Below are 15,751 nucleotides of genomic sequence, written 5' to 3'. Positions count from 1 at the left end.
GTGTCTTCCAATGTAACAGTTAGTTGCCATATTAAAAAAATAACATCACAGACTCCCTCCCTCATAAAGGTTTAGTCTTGGCATTTCTACAAAACACAAGATTCATTTTTTTTAGTTCCAAATGTAGATAAAGGAGGAGTGTTTTCAGTTGTTACTCAAAGAAGAGATATTTGGATTTTCTAAATCTTGGTGTAAGTATGTAGATTTTTCTTTTACAGTTTTATGACAGTTTAATCTCTTTCGTATGTCTTTCGAACCTTGACATCGAACCTTATCTTTGATAAGCCAACTGATGGATTGTTTAAACAATATAATCAAAATCACCAGTTCTTATGGAGCCATTGAAGATGGGCAGAATATGTCATGTTAACTCAACATTTGGGGGCATTCATATACATGAACTGCAATCGGAGAACTGATATGAGAGAAGACTTGGAATCGGTAGAAACAAAAGAATAAACACGAGCAGTGTTTCTAGAACTCTGGCATTATTTGTGTGTGACTGTTACAGCATCTTCACATTTTGGATGGAAGTACTGTTGATACACCATTTAGCACAGCTGGTATTGGCAGTTCCTGTCAGCATTATCCATGGTATCCTTGATGCAAGCCCATATATGCTTAAACAGGATGAGGAGGTTTTAGACGATCAGAATTCTTTCCTCATCACACCACAGGTCCCTTAACCTCTTGCCACGACTCTCTTCAAGGCACCCATCACATCCCTGTTCCTCAGACTGTAGATGAGAGGGTTTAATAAGGGGGTGAGGATGGTGTAAAAGGCAGAGAAGACCTTATCTTTGATTGGGGTGTGGTAGGATTGGGGAAGCATATACGTATACAAGGCAGCCCCATAGAATAATGTCACCACAGTCATGTGTGAGGAGCAGGTGGCAAAGGCCTTCTTCCTCCCTTCAGCCGATGTCATCTGGTGCACTGTGATGAGAATCCTGGTGTAGGATGCAGTCACCACCGAGAAGGGGATCAGCAGCATTGCAACACAGCACACGTACATCACTGTTTCATAGGCGGTTTTGTCCCCACAGGCCAGCCTCAGCATGGTGGGTGCCTCACAGAAAAAGTGATTGATTTGGTGAGAGGCACAGAACGGGAGACTCATGGTGATGGGGGTGAGGAGAAAAGTGTCCAAAGCCCCGCCGAACCAAGAGCTGGCCAGGATCACGCAGCAGACCCGCTGGCTGATGAGGACAGGATAGCGCAGTGGGTTGCAGATGGCCACGTAGCGGTCATAGGCCATGAGCCCCAGCAGGAAGAATTCAGCCCCCATAAAGCCCATGTAGAGAAAGCACTGAGCAGTGCAGGCGATGAAAGAGATGGTCCCCTGGCCCACGAGGTAATCCACCAGCATCTTGGGCACAATGGTGGAGATGTATAATGTGTCAATGAGGGAGAGGTGGCTGAGCAGGAAGTACATGGGGGTGTGGAGATGAGGGTCTACGTTAATCAGGAAGACCATGACCCCATTAGCTATCACGGCCATGAAGAAGATGGCACAAATGACACTGAAAAAGAATCCTGAGCCTTTATCGTGAGTGAAGAGCCCCATGAGGGTAAAGCCACTGGACAAGGTTTCATTGTTTTCATTCATGGTAGTGAGTTTGACCTGGAGGCATAAGAAGAGAAGCAGGGTCAATGAAAATGACAAAAGATAAAATAAATCACTTAAATATGTCTGTGTAAACATTATTAGATGAAAATTTTTTATGTAGCTAATATAAAACTTTTTTTTTTTTTTTTGGTGTGGTAGATTTGTAGCTTCTTTTTTCTTGGCTATTTCTTTTTGATGAAGAATAATTTCTACATTAGGATCCCATGGGATGAAGATGAATGAATGTTTGCCCATTGATATTTGGCTTAAGGGAGTTTCATTATGATTGAAGAAAATCTGGGCCCTAGAAAGGATCCTTCATTTGGAGTTGGCTCCATTTATTTAAAATGTGGATACAACTGCAAGACAATTGATCCAATCTATTCAAACAACCCAAGAAAATAATTCAATAGGCTATTGGATCAAATTGGGAATTTCTGTGATAATTTTAAAACCTATTAGTCTCATCCAGAAATAACCATAAATTGTAGACATAGCTGAAAACTAAGTTGAACTGTAATAAATATGATTACATTATCTACCTGATCATTGGTCATTCTTATGTGTTCCTTCATCATTTGTCAATTTCTCATTCATTTGCACACCAAATCTTTATGGAGAGAGTCCTGTGCAGTGTTCTATGCTCTGGGGATACTGTAGTAAATGAAAAGAATATGAATCATGTGACTTACATTCTAGTTATGAAATAGGCACAGTAAATCACATGTGGGAACCATGGTTCCAGGTAATGCAAGTAAGTGCTTTGCGGAAAACTTCAACACAGACAATGAAAGATGAAAGAAAATTCATGTGAAGATTTAGGGTTAGGGTGTTCCTACAAAATAAACAGCAAATGTGATGTCCCTAAAGCAAAAAGGAGTTTGGGATAGTCAGGAAACAAAAGTCAGTTCAGGAAGAGAATTGCCAGTGATGAAGACAGTGAGATATTAGGGATCAGTTCTTCAAGGTACGCAGGCCGTGGTAAAGAGGACAGAATTATTTTCTAAGTATTATCAGTATAATTGAGTTGCAGTTTGTAACATATAACAGTTTAACATGTTCATTATGATCTTTTTGTTGTTTTCTTTTTGTCTCTTTGGTACATTCAAGCCATTTTTTTGTTTGTTTTTGCTTAGTGTTGTATTTTTGTGGGTCTTGAAGGCATCACAAGAGGGGAAACTCATCTGGTTTAGACTGGGATAGACTTTGTGCTTTCTGTCCTAATATCCCTCTCATTTCACTCAAAAGCTTCCTGATTTGGTCGGTCAGTTGTAAGCCTTGGAGATGGTGACTGAGTGAAATGCATAAAAGATCTTGTAGGCCAGAGGCAGGACACCATACACAATCTGAGAGAGCTGTGGGTGGTGCAGTCACATCTTGAATATACAATGAATATAAGAACATCTTTGAAAAGTTTCCTCATCATTTTAACACTCTTTAAAATCTGACTTGGTTTTTGAATTCTTGAGCACTTCTGTGTGCACTCAGGTGTTATACGAGACAGAGGCAGATGACGCAGCCGTAAGTGCACAGAGGTGGCAGCCAGTTTCTAGGACACCGTCGTGGAGTAGGGGGTTGCTCGATTCTGAAATACTTGCACTGAGAATGCTTGTTTGGGGTCCTGGCTTCATTATTTGCAATGTGCCCTAACGCATGTTACTTAAAATCTTAGAGCCCGTTTCCTGGTCTATAATTAGGATATCACACGAAACTTAAGGGATGTTGTGATGATCAAACATCATGTAACATATGCAAAGGAGCACGGCTGAGTAAATTCAAATGCTAATCTACGATAAGCTGTTGCGCTTGTGAGATGATGCTGATACTGAGGACACAATTTCTTGCTGAAGGCAATATTGCATTTCGTAGCTACTGTGTGTATACCATAGGCACAAACAATAGGAGACACACTATAAAAAACACGTGTTGCCTGTGAACACTAGGGGACACACTCCGAAAAGCACATGTCACCTGTGAACACTAGAGGACATACTCCGAAAAGCACGTGTCGCCTGTTGAACACTAGGGGGCGCACTTTAAAAAGCACATGTCGCCTGTGAACACTAGGGACACACTCTGAAAAGCACATGTCGCCTGTGAACACTAGGGGACACACTCCGAAAAGCACATGTCACCTGTGAACACTAGAGGACATACTCCGAAAAGCACGTGTCGCCTGTTGAACACTAGGGGGCGCACTTTAAAAAGCACATGTCGCCTGTGAACACTAGGGACACACTCTGAAAAGCACATGTCGCCTGTGAACACTAGGGGACACACTCCGAAAAGCACATGTCACCTGTGAACACTAGAGGACATACTCCGAAAAGCACGTGTCGCCTGTTGAACACTAGGGGGCGCACTTTAAAAAGCACATGTCGCCTGTGAACACTAGGGACACACTCTGAAAAGCACATGTCGCCTGTGAACACTAGGGGACATACTCCGAAAAGCACGTGTCGCCTGTTGAACACTAGGGGACACACTCCGAAAAGCACATGTCACCTGTGAACACTAGGGGACACACTCTGAAAAGCACATGTCACCTGTGAACACTAGGGGACACGCTCTGAAAAGCACGTGTCGCCTGTTGAACACTAGGGGACATACTCTGAAAAGCACATGTCACCTGTGAACACTAGGGGACACACTCCGAAAAGTACGTGTCGCCTGTTGAACACTAGGGGACATGTTCTGAAAAGCACATGTCACCTGTGAACACTAGGGGACACACTCCGAAAAGCACATGTCACCTGTGAACACTAGGGGACACACTCCGAAAAGCACGTGTCGCCTGTTGAACACTAGGGGACACACTCCGAAAAGCACATGTCACCTGTGAACACTAGGGGACACACTCTGAAAAGCACATGTCACCTGTGAACACTAGGGGACACACTCTGAAAAGCACGTGTTGCCTGTGAACACTAGGGGACATACTCCGAAAAGCACGTGTTGCCTGTGAACACTAGGGGACACACTCTGAAAAGCATGTGTTGCCTGTGAACACTAGAGGACATACTCCGAAAAGCACATGTCGCCTGTGAACACTAGGGGACACACTCCGAAAAGCACGTGTTGCCTGTGAACACTAGGGGACATACTCCGAAAAGCACGTGTTGCCTGTGAACACTAGGGGACATACTCCGAAAAGCACGTGTCGCCTGTTGAACACTAGGGGACATACTCCGAAAAGCACATGTCGCCTGTGAACACTAGGGGACATACTCTGAAAAGCACATGTCGCCTGTGAACACTAGGGGACACACTCTGAAAAGCACGTGTTGCCTGTGAACACTAGAGGACATACTCCGAAAAGCACATGTCACCTGTGAACACTAGGGGACATACTCTGAAAAGCACATGTCACCTGTGAACACTAGGGGGCGCACTCTGAAAAGCACATGTTGCCTGTGAACACTAGAGGAAATACTCCGAAAAGCACATGTCGCCTGTTGAACACTAGGGGACATACTCCGAAAAGCACGTGTCGCCTGTTGAACACTAGGGGACATACTCCGAAAAGCACGTGTCGCCTGTTGAACACTAGGGGACATACTCCGAAAAGCACATGTCGCCTGTGAACACTAGGGGACACACTCTGAAAAGCACGTGTCACCTGTGAACACTAGGGACACACTCTGAAAAGCACATGTCGCCTGTGAACACTAGGGGACATACTCTGAAAAGCACATGTCACCTGTGAACACTAGGGGACACACTCCGAAAAGCACGTGTTGCCTGTGAACACTAGGGGACACACTCCGAAAAGCACATGTCGCCTGTTGAACACTAGGGGACATACTCCGAAAAGCACGTGTCGCCTGTTGAACACTAGGGGACATACTCCGAAAAGCACATGTCGCCTGTGAACACTAGGGGACACACTCCGAAAAGCACATGTCACCTGTGAACACTAGGGGACACACTCTGAAAAGCATGTGTTGCCTGTGAACACTAGGGGACATACTCCGAAAAGCACATGTCACCTGTGAACACTAGAGGACACACTCCGAAAAGCACGTGTCACCTGTTGAACACTAGGGGACACACTCTGAAAAGAACGTGTCACCTGTGAACACTAGGGGACACACTCCGAAAAGCACATGTCACCTGTGAACACTAGAGGACACACTCCGAAAAGCACGTGTCACCTGTTGAACACTAGGGGACACACTCTGAAAAGAACGTGTCACCTGTGAACACTAGGGGACACACTCCGAAAAGCACATGTCACCTGTGAACACTAGGGGACACACTCTGAAAAGCATGTGTTGCCTGTGAACACTAGGGGACATACTCCGAAAAGCACATGTCGCCTGTGAACACTAGAGGACATACTCCGAAAAGCACATGTCACCTGTGAACACTAGGGGACATACTCCGAAAAGCACGTGTCACCTGTGAACACTAGGGGACACACTCTGAAAAGCACGTGTTACTAGGCAGGGTTCCAGGCTTGTGCACTGTCTTCTGAATTACTTAAAATAATAAAATCTCAGAACATTCTTCCTGATCATGCAAATAATTGCCATTAGCGGAATCTTTTAGCAAGAGATATGGACTTGTAAAAGACTAGTTTCTGGGAAAACTCCTTCCAGGAAGAAGACTGTCATTTCCCAAGTTCACTCTCAGCTTAAACAGTGAGGAACAATATGTTAGGTAACAGCATTACATGAATAACTAGGGCCTAAAAAATAATTTGCAAGTGTCTACACATTCTCCAGGGAGGCCTGTTTCAACTTCTGAGTACATGCTCACAAAACCACAGAAACGACTCAACTTTTTATCTACAATGAAAATTAAAAATCTTGGGTAACAGGAAAAGATGAACCCGGGTGACTCCTCAGTAGAGAAAAGCGTCTTCAGTTTTGGCCAGCACATGTACAGGGTCTCTCAGGGTGTGAACCACTCAGAGAAAGGATTGACTGTGCATCTCTGTGCCAGATTTTCTCTGCAGCAGGGTCTGTTTCTCTGCTTTCCTCATTCTTACCCTCCCCTAGCCAAGAAGTTGTGAAGAGCAAGGGTAGAGTTTTGCAAGTAGACCAACAAAGGAGGTTCTTGAAGGAGTGTTCTCAGCACAGTGAACAGGAAACTTCATTTAGGAAAGTGAGAAATACACAGACAGAAGGAAATATGCAAGCTAACAAGAAATTGAAACTTTTCCTTTCTAAGTTTTTCCTTCTCTTTCAACAAACCTTCAAACATAACTGCACAGTTTTGTTTACCAGTTTAGAAGAGGCTGAGTGGATTAGGTGGTGAGGGGAAAAGGGGTTGAAGATTTATTCTGCCCACTATCCATCCAAAATGCAGATCCTCCATCTAGTGGGTAGAATATCATCTAATGAGCTCCTTGTGACGACCTGATGAATTAGAAGGAGCTTCCTGCAATGTCAATGGGAGCAGAAACAGACGATAACATTAGGGAACACTTCAGGAGAGGGTGAACACACTCAGGCGAGTACAGTGCTTTACCCATAACGATAACACTAGGAAACACTTCAGGAGAGGATGAACACACTCAGGCTAGTGCAGTGCTTTACCCATGACAATTAAAAACAGTTCAAGGATGAGAAGTTACAAGAAAGGCTGCAAATAAGAGCACTGAAGACATAAAATTGTATTAGGGTTGTGGAGGATAAAACTTGAGTAGCTCTCCGGGGATGCAGAAAGGCAGATATTAAATTATAAGAAAGATAGACATGGGCTGGGCACAGCGGCTCACACCTGTAATCCCAGCACTTTGGGAGGCTGAAGCGGGTGGGTCACCTGAGGTCAGGAGTTCAAAACCAGCCTGGCCAACATGGTGAAACCCTGTCTCTACAAAAATTAGCCAGGCATGATGGTGGGTGCCTGTAATCCCAGCTACTCGGGAGGCTGAGGTGGGAGAATCGCTTGTACCAGGGAGGCAGAGGTTGCAGTGAGCTGAGATCGCGCCATTGCACTCCAACTTGTGCAACAAAGCAAGACTCCATCAAGAAAGAGAGAGAGAGAGAGAGAAAGAAAAAGAAAGAGAAAGAAAGAAAGAAAGAAAGAAAGAAAGAAAGAAAGAAAGAAAGAAAGAAAGAAAGACAGGCATGGAGTATTGGAACTACAAAAGCAAAATATAAATAATCAATGTTTTAAAAAGAGCGATTTCACAAATAGGAGAGAATTACTAATAAAAATTGAAAAGGAAACTTAGGAAAGGAACAAACAGACTCTGTATATGGATGTTTCATTTCATTAATACATACACTTGTGTGTGTCTGGGAAAGTGATTTGAAGTAAAAGCATCTGGCAGCATCTAATAAAAACACAGTACCATGCAAACAAAACACAAGAAAAGGAAAACACAGTCACCTACACAGGCTAAAATTCACACTGACCACAGGTGTCTTCCTGATTAATTCCAAATAAAAGTGAAAAAACATCTAAACTGAAGATACACAACGTTGCAGTAAAAGGAGAGCTCTGGAGCCAGAATTTCCTTGAGTTTGATCCTTTCACCACCACCAAATCCTGTGACCACAGGCACTTAAATTATTTTTGTATCCGTTTCCCCCATTTGCTCTGTAATAATACAAAGGGAACAAGTTTTAAAGATTACATCATTCACACACCTCAGTTTCTTAGACTAGTGTCTAGAATGTGCTGTCGGTTCAGTAAAACTTATTATCGATATCATTAGATACATTTTAGTTGAGAGTAATGTGTAGCTCAAACAGGAAGACATTCTGAGATAAATTGGGGGAATAAACACTAAGATACAGCTGAATATTTGTGTAGATGAAACAAAATTAAGAAAAAGGAAGAAACTGTAATACTACTAATAGTAAATGTTGAATCAGGTTAAATATATATATTTAAAAATAATATAAATATGATTTCCTCATTGCATAGAACTCAAAAGATTCTTATCAACAAAGATATATATATGTAGGAATAAATAGATACATATACATCTATGACATATAATATGTAGACACAGATAGATATTCCTATCTCTATCTCTACGGAAAACAGGGTCTGAAAATGGAATGCTAATACTATACATGCAAAACAAATTCTACTTAAATAGAATGTAAAATTAAGAAGTACCAGAAAGCAGCTTTCATTCATTCATGTATTTATTCATTCAACTATTTATTGTGATCCAGCTATTCACCAGACATTTTTCTAGGAGCAGAAGATACCATTAACAATATTCCCTCTTTCTTGAAACATACAGAGCAAAGGACTGATGATAAATAAAAACACATACAATTATGAAGAATCTAACATTTTTTCTCAGTAAATGAGCCAGAGAAAAATACATTTTTGCCTATGACTCCAACACAGAGGCAACTGTAAGAATAAGAACGACCTTGAAAAAGATTAACAAAATCAGTTACTAGTATTAAAATGAGTTAAAAGAATGTTTGTATGTGTGTACATGTGTGTTTGGGTATGTATTAAAATGGCTTAAAATAATGAAAGAAAAAAGGTATAACAGCGCAGGAAATTAAAACAAAGCATACAGTGAAATGAGATAGAAAACAACTATGTTAATCATGGCTACACCATCATTCAGAGTAAACATCCACTTTTAAAGTGTAGATTTACTCTTCAAAGAAAACAAAACAAAATGTACAAATGGAAACGAGAACTAAAAGATGCAAGAAGGAATGGCATAAGTATATATAAACTATGATATAAGGTGATATTATCAATGGAACAAAGAGAACAATCCTGTAATTTGAATTTTAAATGGAAATGCATTATGTGCTTAATATATTCAGTTAGCTTCCATAGGACAATCTCTTGTGTGTGTTTTTTTTTTTACTAAAATGTATTAGAATTCTAAAATCATAATATCAGGTTCACATCTAAATCAGAGAATTTGAAATACTTTAACATATGCCTAAAACACTACATAGGCCAAAGGAAGTTCAAACTTTCATTAAATTAACTATATTATATATGGAAGCCTACAGGATATAGCTCAAGATGTATCCAGACAAAATTTTATAACCTCTAATAATGTAATTCTTATAAAAAATATGGATGTTAATAAAGATTCAACCCAATACATTAGAAAAAATATCCACAGAGTACATTTAAATAAGAGAAAGAGCATTAAATACTTAAATAGATATTAATGGATTTTAAAATAAGCAGACTGAACATTTAAAGTTGATTCTTTAAAACTGAAATGAAATAGGCCTATTCTGGCCATGCTAATGACACTTGAGGGCAGAAAGGATGGCACAAAGCATCATTAAAAGTAAGAAAAATGATCCAACTGCAGATATGAGAAGAGTGATAAAATATTTATAGTATGGGAAGTTATTTTAACATTGTATTGATATAGTTTGAAATTTTAGTGAAGAAGATGATTTTAAAGTATGGTTTTGTATGAGTGTGTGCATACATATAATATGCATATATAGTTATAAGTAGATATAATGCATACACACATAGTCAAAATTCTTAATATGCATATATCATTATAAGTGGATATAATGCATACATACGGTCAAAATTCTTAATATGCATATATCATTATAAGTAGATATAATGCATACACACACTTATAGTCAAAATTCTAAGAGAATGCCAAAGAAGATCTCTAAATTTGGAACAATTTAAAAGTTTTAATGGAACTCTGCTTTCCCAAAATTCCTAGTTCAGAAAGCATCCCATAAAAATCTTCTAAGGACAGAAAATTTAAAAATCTTTGTATACAGAAAAATATGGAATTAATCATTTATTTTAGAAATATATAAAGCCTTCAAAAGACAGAAAACTCTCATAATTATAAACCAAGTTCACATATATATTTCCCAAATGAATATTAATTATTAAATTCAGAAGTACATTAATAATAACACATCTTCAAACCCGTTCATATAAACTCCCTCTTTTGCCATTCTAACACCCTTCAAAGATTTTTGGTTGTTTGTGAGCTGAAGATCAAGTTTTGATTGTGGTTCATATGTCCCTGAGTGACCTGGACACTCAGCTCTCTGCAGTGCTCTGTCAATTCCTGGCACCTCTCTCCCAGAACATAGCCTGACTCAGGAGCTCTCTCCGCCTAGAGCACAATTCTCTCTTCATCTGGTTACTGTAGCCCCAGGTCTCAGGTCACTTACACTTCTTGCAGGAATCCACTCTGGTTTTAATAAGAATGTCAAATGCCCCAGCATATATGAACGAGTAGTTACTCATAATATCAACAACATATCAACAAAATATTTCTTATTCTTTTCTTTTATGAGACAGGATCTTGCTCTGTTCCTCAGGCTGGAGCACAGTGGCATGACCACAGCTCATTGCAGCCTCAACCTTCTGGGTTCAAGCAATTCTCCTACCTCAGCCTCCTGTATAACTGGGGCTATAGGCACAGACCACCATATCCAGCTTATGTTTTTGTATTTTCTTTAGAGACAGGATCTTGCCATGTTGTCCAGGCTGGTCTTGAACTTCTGGCCTGAAGAAATCTTCCTGTCTTGGTGTCCCAAAGTGTTGGGATTACAGACATGTGCTAAATTATTCTAGAGGAATTTGTCAAAATGATTATAAATTTGATCTGAAAGGACAAGCACATATTAATTGTCCAGCACATTTAATGTTAAAAATTGACTTTGACCTCTGTAGGACCAATGTGAAATGTAAAGGATGAGTAACTGAACAGAAAAAAACAAGGCTCAACAACTAAGGGATATTAAACGGAAGAGTATCTAGAAATAAACACTGCCATCTCCCCCCAAAATACAAAAAACCCACATACATGCCAGTGTTTCATATAAGTAAGATGAGAATTCAGATAACTGGGAAAGGTAGTGTTTATATATATGAAGACAACAACATTGTAACTTAGAGGTAAAGAGTTAGACTTTAAAATGCACACTCCAGATCAAGTGGCTCAAAAAACTTAAGAAATAAATACATTTCTTTATGAAAACTTTTGTATGATGTTTGAGTCTCTTTAATGAAGAGGTATGTTATTTGTAGTCTGAAAAAAATGCTGAAGTAACGACAATAAATTAGGATTTTTATTGTGAAAAAGCGGGCAACATCACACACTGCTAGTGTGAGTACAAATTGAAACTATTTTTTTTCTGGAGGTGCCTGGCATTTAGCAAACTTAAAAAATCCATGTGTTAGCCATTTTCATCAGTTTATTCTGAGGAAATAAATAGTGTGAAGTAGGAGTCATATGTGAAGACCTTAAATAAATTATTGCTATTGATTGTGAAAATAAACTGGAAACAATCTTAATGATCAACATAAATAGGTTGAGTAAATCAAACATTGCTCAATTTACAGTATACACATTGATAATGATGTAGGTTAGCTGTCTTTTCATGTAAAGATATGCATAACATATTTTTAAGTAGGAAACATAGCACTGCTTGTTTACAAACATACATGTGCATAGATAAATTACAATCACTTGTAGTCGACCTGGAAAGTTTTGGATTGGGCTAGGAAAAAAATATGCCCAAAGACAGAAATAAAGCTCAAGGTAGAGCAATCAGGAGATTTTGCTGAATTCAATGGAGACTGAAGAATCAGGAATACACTTGACCAGAGCATCCTAGAACCTGATGATTTATTCCACTCATCACATACTATGAACTTTGTATTTTGTGCCTTTCCGAATAACATGGACCACACTTGGAGGGTTACCAGAGTTTAATGAAGACTTCTTGAGTCTTTCTGTGATGCGCTCTGACAGGGGCGAGCCCCATGCTGCCCTTGCCCTCATGACACCTCTTCAACTTGTTTCTACAACTCTCTTTGTTGTTTTTATTTGCTGCACACTTCTGCCTCCTCAAACATAATATGAGCTGTTTGAGGGTAGAGTCATTCTCTAAATAGTCCTTAAATCCACAGCCGTTGGCACAGCCTTGTATATATTCGGTGGTCTATACGTCAATTGATTACTCCTAGAACACTTTATCTTTTCCCATTCCAAACTCGTACTATTAATTTGAGAGCACAAATGGTACAAAGGTTTGCTTTGATATCTTCTATGATATTGCATTGTGACAAGTGGCTAACTTTGAAGACCACTCAAATGTGAATAAAACTGATCTTTGGAAAAGAAAGCCAGCTAATGACGCAGTCTGGAAGGCAATGGGAATACGTAGGCCACTTGGTCCCTTCTAACCTCACAGGAAGTGTTATGCCCGTGCCTTCAACAGAGCCTGACTGACGACATCTGACCCACCAACCACCACACGATAGCCAGAAAGTTCCTGTCAGAGACTGTCTCTTAGTGTGTCCAAAATGGATCATAAAAAGCAATCAATAAAATAAGTTCACAAAAGAGTGACTGAATCTATCAAAATGCGAGCAGGGTAGTTGACCACTGATAAGCATTTTTTCAAGAAAGTGATGTTTGTTTTAAGTGAGTGAGTGGCACTTACGAATGGGAGCTCAACATTTATATACTCATGGAATAAAGATGGCAGCAATAGAAAACAGAGACGGCTAGAAGAAGGAAGATAGAGGGGCAAGGATCAAAACTAACTACTGGGTATATGCTAGGTGCCTGGGTGACCGGACCATTCACACCCCAAACCTCGCCATCAAAAAATATTACCAGGTAACAAACCTGCACATGTACCACCAGAATCTAAAATAAACGTAGAAAAAAAAATTTTTTTTTAAATTAAATACATACATAAGTGGGTATTTTATAGATGAAACAACAGAAAATGGACAGCCTTCCTCAAGTGTTTCCATGGTTATTTATGCCAAACTGGTGACTCCATTTAATTGTAAAGGTTCCACTTTTCCCTGAAAAATGAATCTTTAAGTGTGCTAAATGAAGAGTTTGATGGTACTCAGGAATAGTTCAACAGTAACCTATGTTTTTAGGTTTGACAACTAGGTTTTTGTCTAGTTTTTCCTCCGTTAGTTCAGTTAAAAGTATTTGCCTCTGTACTCCTGGATTATGCTTAATTCATTTTCTTCAATCCAATCCTTTTAAAGCAAACATGCCAGTTACTCACACCTCTACCAAAATTTCTACTTTCCAATCCCATTCGATTTAATTATTTTGATCATCTTACCTAATTCCCTGTCACTTAGAAGATATCATGTTTGTGCGAACTGAACATGCACAAAATATCTGAATTATCTCACATGAGTGAATTTCCATGTTTTTCTCCTACTCACACACATTAAGAGAGCCAAATGGCTTTCTTCCCCTGAGAATGGAGATAGCAGTTAGTGATAGTGGATCACTTACAGGTATAATATATCCAGAGAGAGGAATATTAGGTAAAGACAAAATGGGTTACAAACAACTTCACAAGAGGTGAGACCTTAGAAACAAGAGATAAAATGGAACCTTCTTGATCTTCTTGTTTTCTGTCTTCATATTAGTGTCTTTCCTTGAAAACATGAGAGGAGATCCAGGTTAAACGGCACAAGCTTCCAAAAAAGAGAGTGCCAGTTAGAGGTATTTGAAGATGACCATTTAACTGAAGGCATGGATTTCACACTTCAGCACCATGCACACAGCTCCAGGAACCAAAGAGAGAAGAGTTTAAGTAATCTAGCATATGACATCATAAACATCCTGAGATTTCTCACGGAGAAAACTCCTTCTAATAATCCAGAAGGAATATCAATTAAACTGGTTCTGGTTGGTACTGAAAACTTTACTCAAAACATGTAAATGGCAAGCAGGGAATGTGTTCCAAAACCAAGGCTTGGGCTGCCTCCTCTGCAGTTTGTTTGTTTGTTTTGTTTTTAATTAACAGCTTCAGAACAGCTGTTTAATGCATGTTTCATCACCAAACTCTGTTGTTTCCCTAGAGGGCAAATGAGTAAAAAATACCCAAGGAAGAGAAGTTTTTCATGTGGTCATTTAATTTCTCACTTTTCCTAACAATAGTCATGATCTAATCCTTTCATTTTTCTCTTCCATTAAGCAGCTTCCCAATAAACATCACTCATTTACTAAATGTCACTAAGAAAAACTTTTTAATTGCCAATTCAGTAAAGGTACTAAACAATCTGTTAAGAACATTGTCAGGCAGGCTCTTGCAGAACAGTTTGGTGTAAAAGTCCAACTTACGGAAACTGTTGCTACAAAACCCTTTTGAACACATGATAGGAGATGAAGTTGATGAAAATCACTTTATACTTGATGGGTGGCTCTCATTCTCCTGAACTCAGGCGACTTGCCGGCCTCGGCCCCCGAAACTGCTGGCGTTACAGGCATCGGCCTCTGTGCCCGGCCTGGCTGCATTCTCTTGATCCATAAGGTGTACTGTTATGAATCATTTTTGTTTAGTCTTCTCATAGAAATATATATGAATGCAAATTATGTTGTATTACCTGATGTATCAACTTTAAATGGTAAATCTATACCTGGCTTAAAAGATGAAATTAACATGTGCAGATGTGTAGTTTTCCAACATTCTATTTCTTCGCCTGCTAAGTTTTGTCGGTTATATTTTGCTACTTACATTGTGACACAGCATAACATACATATTCAATTTTTAACTGTAAAGACATCAACTGGGCTCTAAATGCATTTAATCGTAATAACTAAAGAAAGCTACACAGTGTGTAAAATAGCTTGTGTAAATGTTAGTTCCAAGAAAAGGAAACAATGTGATTAAAGGTTTAATGGATTCTTGACTCTTTTCTATTTCATATTGCTTCTCTCTGCCCCTTTCACCACCCACCTCAGGTTTCTTTATTCATATACATGCCAACTTCTATCAGTTTTTTAATGGGATACTACTCATGCGAATCTTTTTTATGGGATACTACTCATGCCTACATCTTAGTTTTAGCACACATACACGTATATATGTAACACATTTTTATATGTACATCAGTGTATATTTGTGTGTGTGTATAGAGAGAAAGAGAGAATATGAGTTGTAAAGTAAAAATAAATACAAACATAGACAATGACAATTTTAGGTAGCCACGAACTGGAAATACTTTATATGTACAAAAGACAATCATTACAGGCATAATAAGCCCAGTTATGTTATTTTAGAGCAATCAAAATTTGGAAGGAGGAGGAAGAAGATGGTAGAATAGAAGGCTCCACCAATTGTTCCCACGGCAAGGACACCAATTTATTAACTACCCGCACACAACAAGCACCTTTATGCATACAAAAATCAGACGAGCACTCACTGT

At 39.3% G+C, this 15,751-nt stretch overlaps 1 protein-coding gene across 1 annotated transcript; it reads right to left on the bottom strand.

The window, feature by feature from the left end:
- Nucleotides 1-211: 211 nt before the first annotated feature.
- On the bottom strand, nt 212-1,616 carry OR2T6 (olfactory receptor family 2 subfamily T member 6). Its single transcript, XM_007990110.3, has one exon. It carries the CDS (start codon nt 1,607-1,609, stop codon nt 683-685), a length of 927 nt encoding a protein of 308 aa, XP_007988301.3. The 5' UTR covers nt 1,610-1,616; the 3' UTR covers nt 212-682.
- Between the last annotated feature and the right edge of the window lie 14,135 nt (nt 1,617-15,751).

This window comes from Chlorocebus sabaeus, chromosome 25, assembly GCF_047675955.1.
Source record: "Chlorocebus sabaeus isolate Y175 chromosome 25, mChlSab1.0.hap1, whole genome shotgun sequence".
NCBI classification, from domain to species: Eukaryota; Metazoa; Chordata; class Mammalia; order Primates; family Cercopithecidae; genus Chlorocebus; species Chlorocebus sabaeus.
The sequence above is the reverse complement of the archived record's forward strand: the minus strand, read 5'-3'. Positions and strand labels throughout refer to the sequence as shown.